This window comes from Rhineura floridana, chromosome 16 (genome assembly GCF_030035675.1).
Source record: "Rhineura floridana isolate rRhiFlo1 chromosome 16, rRhiFlo1.hap2, whole genome shotgun sequence".
NCBI lineage: Eukaryota > Metazoa > Chordata > Lepidosauria > Squamata > Rhineuridae > Rhineura > Rhineura floridana.
In genome coordinates, this window is record NC_084495.1 from 38,621,354 (window position 1) to 38,630,234 (window position 8,881).

Genomic DNA, 8,881 nt, shown 5'->3' on the forward strand with positions numbered 1-8,881 from the left:
GTGCAGGTGGTGGCTCTTTCTCCAACAAGGGCCTCTCTTTAGAATGGCAGCGTGGCTTCCGTACTCTCCTGCCCTTCAGCAGGCAGATCATGGCGAGAAGCCAGTTTGGCAGGCTCAGCCCTCCCAGGCTCCTAGGTCCCAACCATCCCGTCGGCATAATCAGCACAACCAACTCCCAAGAGCTTCAGGCAGAGAGAGGCGGCTGCTGTTGTGCTCAAGCAGCCTCCTTGTGGGCTTCTTCCCACGAGGACATCCGTTTGGCCACTGGGAGAGCGGATGCAGGACTAGATGGGCCCCCTTTGGCCTGACCCTGCAAGCAGGCTTATGTCCTTATCCAGCCAAGCTGGGTACAATTCATCATCTGTGCCAAGGTGTGGGGAAGAGAGATTCTGGAGTTGTTGGCTCGCCTCTGTGGTGGGGGACCAGCAGTATGCCTCATGCAGCCCTCTGATGTGGAAGGCCAAAGTTCTGCTCTCAGGACCATTCCTTTGGGAATCTCTCTCTCTCTCTGTGGTGTGTGTGTGTGTGTGTGTGAGTCAGACAGAGAGAGAGAGAGAGAGAGAGAATCTGGTGGGAAAGGAGGGGGGTAGATACAGGAATGGAAACTGAGTGATGGAAGGGGTGGGAGGGAAAGCCCTCAGCAAGCAATCAGTTCCAACCTGTGTTAATGGAGGCTGGAAAACAAAGGGGAGCACAAATGGAGAGTTGGTGTGTGTCTAGGGGGGAGAGGCAGCAAGGAAGATGGGGTGGCAGAGAGATGAGTTACACTGGGCTCCTGCTGCGAGGAAGGGCGTGATATAAATCAAATAATACATACATAAATAAATACACAATTCTGAAAACTTATTCTGTAGTCCTCAACAGATGGAAAGTGGCCCCCAACAGGAAAAATAAACCCAGTTCCTTACCCCTGGTTAAGTTGCACCCCCAGAAGGAAATTCTTCCTGAGAATAAAGCCAAGAGGCAAAACAGCTGAGGGAAAGTGTAACTGCAAAAGCTGCTTTTCTTTTGGGTTCTGGATAGAATAAAGGGGGCCAATGCAGCAAGATTCGCCCCACTTAGAGAGGGAGGGAGGGGCTGGATTTCACCTTCCAGAGATGTTTTTGCTCTTGAACTGTCTATCAGTGGTGGGTTGTTCTGTCCTGGGCCCAGAGGACTTAATTCAACATTGACCAAGAGTGCTCCTCAGAGCTGGAGACTGTTAGTCCTCCTTCAGGTCCCCCTACCCTCTAGTCTCCCGAGAGGTGAGATGAGTGACTAGTCCATAAGGAAAGGCAGCAAAAGCCTAAGTACCCTCTGAAGTACATGGGCGGCTTCTGACATCCTCCTTACTGCCCTCCACAAGGTGGATGACAATGAGCCAAGACCCCTCCCCTGTTGCTTTCGGGGGCTACCAAGAGGTGTCCCACACAGGGGATAGATACACCTGCAGGCAAATTCAAGGACACCTGGTGAGAAGTAGCTCCCACTTGCCATGGATCTGTGTCACTTGTTCTTGCTAGGGACAAAATAACAAGGAGGGGAAATTATCACCCCTTTAATTAATTAATACATCCACATTTTATTGGATTAAATACATGGCAGTTTTGCCTCTTTACATTTTTAGTTTCTTTTGAGTGCAGGAAGATTTGCACTGCCAGCAGATTCATGGCTAGGCAAGTGAAGCAACAGGTGGGAACATGGCAAGGCAAAATGTGGGTCTTCCAGCGGGGTACCTATTGCGCTTTGAAATAAGTCATCAAACATTTACAGAGCTAGACATAATGTCTTTTTCTTTAAAATAATGAATGTAAAAATACACTGGTCCAATGAAATATTGGACTGTAACCTAAATAAAAGACCTCGTCACTACAGATGCCAAAAACGAATTGCAGGGTATGGTTATTGTGCATTGCTCTAGGCACATGACGTGAGGCCTACCCACCTTCACACACAGACACTCCACAGTCAAGCCTCTGCTAGACCCAGAACTAAATGTAAATGTACTACCTTCAAGTTGATTCCGACTTATGGCGACCCTATGAATATGGTTTTCGTGAGGCTGAGAGGCAGTGACTGGCCCAAGGTCACCCAGTGAGCTTCATGGCTATGTGGAGATTCGAATCCTGGTCTCCCAGGTTCTAGTCCAACACTTTAACCACTACACCACACTGGCTCTCAGACCCAGAACTGCACCACAGCAATTGCCTCCTTTTGCAGGAAATGCCAGAGGCCAGATGGAGCCCTGGGCCCTGCACAGGCAAAGGGATCGCTCAGTGTGCCAGGGATTTGGGGCCACTTTGGATGCCAGTTCAGTTGGACTCCCAGCTGAAAAACACCAATTCACGGGAAAAGGCAGGTGGCCAATTACCAAGCACAACGATAAGACAGGCAGGTGGTCTCTTGGGGGCGTGGCCATTAAAGCCAACCCATGCACTGCTCCCTCCCTCCTGGAAGGCTTCTCTGGGCTCAACCAAGGTGTCCATCCCACCTACACTCACCCTGTGGCAGCTTTGCATGCGCATATTTTTCTGGGGAATGGTAGGCTACAATTTCCAGAAGTCCCTGCAGAGGGCACCCGCCTATCACTCCAGAGAATGGTGTTCAGCCTGGAGACAGCATCAGATAAATGGCGCTCAGGCAAGTGGCAACTACTGCCTTGTGAAAGGTGGTAAAACCCTCAGAGTGGAGCTGGGGGCCTGTTGGGATGATGCTGCTCCCACAGGGCAGGTGCAGAGGAGATCACACACCACACTCTACATTTCTATTCCATTACAGCAGAGTGGAGGAAAGGGCACTGACCTGAGCTCAGCAGTGCGTCAGGGACAAAGGCTCCAGATGGCCAGTTTATGGCTCACACTTTACGTTTCTCATACTGTACATATCTATATCTCCCACCCATTGCTGAAGCCCCTATTTCCAAATGAAGGTAGAAACACTGCAGCCAAGGCATGTCAGTCTGCACCCCCCGCTACAGCTTGGCCAAAAGCACCCGCAACAGCTCAAAGGCAGCAGCAGCTGGCCTTGGGTGTCTTCTGACCCCTTTCCTTTGGAGAAGCCACTTGTGCCTCCTGTTGCTGGGTGACTTCATGGGAGCTAAACCCACCCTGAGCCTCACTCAAGATGGAGACTTGAATGTGTTTCTGACGCTACAGAGCAAAGACCTGGACTGAAAGGGTGCCAGCTAAGTGTGCCCGCTACTTCGCTTTGTACAGGTGCTGAAGGGGAAGTGCTCTGTGGCAGAGCATCTGCTTTGCATGCAGAAGGTCCCAGGTTCAATTCCCCCCCCCAAAGGCATCTCCAGGTAGGGCTGGGAGAGTCTCCTCCCTGGAAACCTGGGGAAACTGCTGCCGGTCAGTGTAGACACTATTGAGCGAGAAAGACCAATGGTCTGACTCGTATAAGGCAGCTTCCTTAGGTTCCTGTATTCTGGGAACCAGCGCTCAAGCTGCACGGTGTGGAACTAAGCCCCCTACAAACATCCCTGTCATTGGGCATTTATGATCATTCGTACTCATAATTTGGGGCCGTTATATGCAATCCCACTTTCAAGACTGCTTGCACCTGCAAACGTTTTGGGCTGGAGACACTGCTTCTTTTCCCATAAGTGCATGCCCTGCAGCTTCCTGCTGAAATCCTGTTAACTTTTTATACCACGAATGCTCCAGTTGATGTTTTATCCTGTGTTCTGGCACAAGAGTGTCCCTCCAGATGGCAGTAATGCAGTAACGTTGGGGAAGCATCGCAGAACTAGTAAAGCGGAATGCTGTGTAGACAGTCCAGTATTCACTAATGTACTATTATTGTGTCAGGGGCATATTGCAGAAAACACCTGCAAAAACACAAACTGGAAGGGCCCTAATTCCTTGTTTCGCATGAACATCTGGCAGTCCACCCTGCAGGTGAAGCAAAACCAGAAGGCATGTACCTCTAATGGCAAAAGCTCAGCTAGATACCTGCTGGGAGGAAGAGTGGGATATCAGTCAATCAATCAATCAATCAATCGTAAATAGACACATGATCCCCCTGAGGCAGGCGAGAAATAGGCTCCTTGACACTCGGGAGCACCAGAGCCATCAAGCAAAGCTACAATATTTGCACATGCACACACACAGCCCCCTCAGCGCCCACCTCTTCACAGGACCAGAGTGTGGCTACTTGTGCATGGCTCGCTGCAAGTCCAACTTCTGCCAAAGATGCTCTAGGGCGGGTGGGACAACACTGTGCTTCCCATAACCAGGCAGGCAGCAAAAAGCAACGTGTCCCCAGGAGAGAGGCAGGAGGCCTTCTTTGCCCAGACCTGACCCCTCTGCTCTGCCCACAAGAAACTCCCTTCCTCCCACACCCCTGTGCTAATCTGCCAAGCTGCAAGCAGCTGGTTATGCACGGAGAGGCCCACTCCAAGCACTGCCTCTTGCACACGCCAACAGGCCCCTTCCGGGTGACAGCCTGGCCCCCAGTGCCTCTTGCCCTAGGATGTGCCCTCACACCCCTTGGCTGCTCTCAACAGCATGAAGAGCCCGTCTTGGGGCTGGAGCGCAGGTCAATGGTGTGGCCCAGCAGGCAATGCTCCGGCTGATCCTCCACGGCGAGCACCTGCCGCACTGCCTCCTCAAACGCCACGGCCACATTGGTGTCGTCCTTGGCACTTGTCTCCAGGTACGGGTAGTTCCCATGCTCCATGCACCAGGCTTGGGCCTCTTCGGGGCTCACCTGCCTCTCTCGCTTGTCCACCTTGTTGCCCAGCACCACAAAGGGGAAGTGGTCGGGATCCTTCACGTTGGCATAGCAGACAAACTCTTTCTGCCAGTGGCCCAGGTTCTCAAAGCTCTGCCGGTCATCTACGCTAAAGGTCAGCAGGCAGCAGTCGGCTCCCCGGTAGAAGGGAGTCCGCAGGCTCTTAAAGCGCTCTTGCCCGGCCGTGTCCCAAATCTGGAGTGTCACAAAGCGCCCGTCCACCTCCAGATCCCGGTTGAGGAACTCAACCCCGATGGTGTGGAACGCCTGAGAGTCAAACTTGTTGGTGACATAGCGGTTCATGAGGGAACTCTTCCCAACTCCACCGTCGCCCAGGAGGATCACTTTCAAGAGCAGCGATTTCCCGCTCATGGCGGCAGTGGCGAGACCTAGAATGAGGCAACCACAGAGCGAGGGAGTGAGCGAGCGGGAAGAAGCCTCCGGCCATGCCCTAGGGGTGGCGGCGAGCTGCCCAACTCTCTTCCAGCAGAGGAAAGGGCAGGCATAGGACGAGAGCCGGCAGCAGGAGAGTGGAGAGGCTGCACGTGCTGTGCTTCAGGGCTGCTCTTCCTACGTTGCATTGCCTGCTTGCAATTCTTAGACACTGGGGGTGGGAGGAGGCTTCTCAGCCTGAGGGCCACAGTCCTTTCTAACTCTCTGAGGGCCACGTGCCAGTGATGGGCAGGGCTGGAGAAAGCAGCTGGAACCACAAATGCAAACTGTACTTTGGTACAGAAGGCACGTTTCTGCATACCCACAGACACCTCCTCTATCCCCCACCCAGGCATGCAGGAGGCAACGTCAGAGTTCAAGGCCCTGCTACAGCGAGGCGGAAACACTTGAGGGCCGCTGGGGTGTGTGGCCTGTGGAGAGTTCCAAGGGCCAGGCAAAGAGGTCTGGGGAGCTGCATTCCTCCTCTGGGTCTGAGGTTCCCCACCCCTTGTTCTACACATATTCATGTGTGGAACTCACTGCCACAAGAAATGGTCAGTGGCTTTAAAGGGGGACTAGATAAATTAATGGAGGACGAGGAGGAGGAGGAGGGGGGAGGATCAATGGCTACCAGTCATGATGGCTGTTTGGTGCCTCCAGGTTTGAGAGGCAGCATGTCCTTGCATGCCAGTTGCCGGGAGCAGCATGGTGGGCGAGAGGGCACCTGCGCCCATGCCCTGCCTGCGGGCTTCATAGGGAACTGCCTTATACCAACTAATCAGATCCTGGGTCCATCTAGCTCAGTACTGTCTACACTGACTGGCAGCCCCCCCCCCCGGGGTTTCAGGCAGAAGTCTTTCCCAGTCCATCGTGGAGATTTCAGGGAGTGAAGCTGGGACCTTCTGCATGCCAGGCAGGTGCTCTGCCACTGGGCCATGGCCCTTCCCAGGGGCGACTGGTTGGCCACTGTTTGGACAGAATGCTGCTAGGCAGAAAACTCCAGCCTGGCCCAGCAGGCCTCTTTTGACGTCCTCAGGATGGAGGGCTCAGGTGTGCGCGGAGGCAGGGCCCCCTCAACAGACCCCTGCAGTGTGGCCTGGCACACAAGGCAATACGAATTCATGCCTGCGGCTGCAGCTTTCAAACAGGAAAGGCCAGCTGTGCTGGGTGCATGGAAATGGCCTTAAAGTGAGGAAGGTGGCATGTGCCGAAGGGGGCTGAGGGTGGGCCCCCTGAGCTGTGGCTGTTCTGCTGGGAGACGACTCCTGCCTCCAGGGCAGGCTGATCAAGGCTACCCACACGCATCACCCTCCCTGAAAGGCAAGGCAGGGACCGTCCGCTTTGGATGTGGGTGCCCACTCCAGCAGCCAATTTGGCCTGAAGCCCGGCCGGCCCCTGCCCCCCTCGCTTCCCCCTGCGACATCCCCCACGTACAGTGCCGTGCTCTGGCCCAGTGGTTCCGAAGGCCAAACAGGTGGGGGCCTTCCGGGTGCTGTGCGAAGGCGGAGGGAGCGGCAGCTAGCACACTGACCCCACCCCACCCCCTCAGCGACAGCCAGAGCGAGTCAGAGCGGCTGCAGCAATTGCTGTGTTATTTACCCTTTAGTGCACTTCTACCTGCCCTGCACCAGAAAGGCTCTTTAAAGGCTTTCACCAGAAAAGGCCCAGGATGGCTTTTGAAAGGGTCGACCCCTTTGCAAGCAGAGCAGGGAGCAGGCGGGGGGGGCGATGGATCGAGGCCCCTAATGGGCGCTCCAATGTTCCCGGATCCATCTCGGGGATGCCCTCCGGCCACGATACCAGGGCGGAAGGCCAGGGTCCCGCTCCGCAGACTGCGCACGAGGGCTCCAAAGCGCAGCAGGGCGGCTCGCCCCCTGGAAAGGAGGCAAGGCACGCCCCGTCCTCATCCCCGCCACCCCGCGCAAGAGACTCAAGGCCGGGATCCCCAGGCCCCGGATCAGCTCCGCGCCCCTCGGCCCGGCAGACAGAAGCGGGGGCCGGAGCATGCATCGCCATCTCCCCGCGCTGCGCACCTGCCGCCACCGCCCGCCCGGCACGGGTCTCGAACGCGCGGCCACCGCGCTCGGCGCTCACCGGCAGATCAAAGGAGCGGCTGGAGCCGGGCGGGCCCGAGCGAGGGCGGGCCCGAGCGAGGGCGAACCCATCGCGCATGCGCCCATCGCCCTCGGAGACCCAGGCGTGCTTCTCCGGCATCTCTCCGCGGCTGCGGCCGCCAATCGGAGGAGAGCCCCCCATCAAGCCACGCCCCCAGCACAGGGACCGGCAAGAAGGTGCGCCCCCGCCGCCCCTCGGCCCGGGAGCAGCCCCGCGGGCGCGGCCCTTTGCGCGCAGGCAGGCAGGCGGCGCTTGGCTTCCTTCCCCTTCTCTGCTGTGCCTCTCCTGCGGGGGCCCGGTGGGAGGTCGTGGGTATCCGGAGCGGGGGGGACGCCCGAGGAGTCAGCGGGGCTACGCAGGGCTGCCATCGGGCGGGGAGTGGGGTGGGTACGTTCATTTGGCGTCCTGGAGGCAGACGAGGATCGGGGCGCGGCGGCCCTCGGAGGCAAGCCACCCAGTCAGAGCTGCCGAGCGTCGCCCTCCTTCCTCGCCCTTGCCACGCTCGCAAGGCAAGCTGAGGCAGCCGCCCTCCTCCTCCTCCTGCCCTGCCCGGCTCCGCCGGCTGCGGCTCCACAGGGGCTCCTCGGCATTTCCTGCAGGATGTGCTGGAGGGAAGGACTTTGGCGGCTGTTGTGAGGAAGCCTGCCGGCTTTGGAGGTGCACCGCCGGCTTCCTCTTGGGGAGGGATGCTGGCCTGGCCTGCGAGACAGGAGGGCGCCGGCAGCCCGGAGGCTGGTTTGCGGGGACTCCCTTGTGGTACGTGGCTGCTTGGCAGGACCCATGTGCCAGAAGGTGGTCCCTGGGGCACCATCGTCGCTACGGCTCCTTTGGCCCCGAGGAGAGGGCGAGAGGGGCGCCAGCACGCGGCAGGTGCCGCTCCGGCCCTTGGCGACTCTGGTGGCTTCCCCTTCAGAGGTAAAGCAAACAAGGGAGGGGAGTGTTGCGCCAAAGGGCCCTCAAGCCTGCCGGGGAACTTTGGCCGCACAAACACTAGAGGATCGCCAGCAGAGTGCTGCGCCCATCTTGCAGTACAGGCTGGTGGGCAGGCTGGCCCAAGTTACAATGGCATATCACACGACAGATCTGCAGGCAGAAGGTGCTGCCCACCTTGGAGACGTTAGAGAGCTCTGACGGTGGGATCGCTCTCAGCCGGGGTCCATGATTCCTATGCATATAGCCTCTGCCGCTCCACGTTTGAGACCGAGAAGGGCTGCAAGGAGTGCTTCGTGGCCAAGGGAGACCCTGCCTGGGGCTCCTGGCTGCCTCCCTGTGCCTCCGACAACAGCCCAGCCCTGGCCTGTTGGTTCTGTTTGTTCCTGCCTCAGGGAGTGGCCTCCAGTCTCCTGACCTTCCAGAGCAGGGCGGGAGCCAAGCCCTGCCATGAAGACAGCAAATATTTCTTGGCTGAAACGCCCGCCTAGAAAGGACGCTCCTTTTGCCCAGCTGCTCTGTGCTGCTGCCTGCACCACCAGGCGCCAGGTGGGGTGCTGGGCGCTCAGACCATTAAAATGAGGCATAGGAGCAAGCTCTCCCTGGGAGCAAATCTGCTGCACAGCTGGTGTTACTGGCACCAATTGGCCTGACACATGCCGCTTGTGACCAGCGACAGAACATCCCT

At 57.3% G+C, this 8,881-nt stretch overlaps 1 protein-coding gene across 4 annotated transcripts; it reads right to left on the bottom strand.

Moving 5' to 3' along the window:
• Nucleotides 1–1,580: 1,580 nt before the first annotated feature.
• On the bottom strand, nucleotides 1,581–8,566 carry RAB9B (RAB9B, member RAS oncogene family). 4 transcript variants are annotated; one of them, XM_061598840.1, is made up of 2 exons: nucleotides 8,371–8,566; nucleotides 1,581–5,105 (listed from the first exon to the last, which is right to left on the bottom strand). In XM_061598840.1, exon 2 carries the CDS (start codon nucleotides 5,086–5,088, stop codon nucleotides 4,483–4,485), a length of 606 nt encoding a protein of 201 aa, XP_061454824.1. In that variant the 5' UTR covers nucleotides 5,089–5,105; nucleotides 8,371–8,566; the 3' UTR covers nucleotides 1,581–4,482. The 4 variants fall into 4 exon arrangements, with proteins under 4 accessions (XP_061454824.1, XP_061454827.1, XP_061454823.1 ...); XM_061598843.1 differs by lacking the exon at nucleotides 8,371–8,566 and adding an exon at nucleotides 7,243–7,305; XM_061598839.1 differs by lacking the exon at nucleotides 8,371–8,566 and adding an exon at nucleotides 7,182–7,295.
• Between the last annotated feature and the right edge of the window lie 315 nt (nucleotides 8,567–8,881).

Bases quoted from the DNA above. Each gene is read 5' to 3' on its own strand.
- RAB9B (XM_061598840.1), bottom strand. From the start codon at position 5,088: ATGAGCGGGAAATCGCTGCTCTTGAAAGTGATCCTCCTGGGCGACGGT.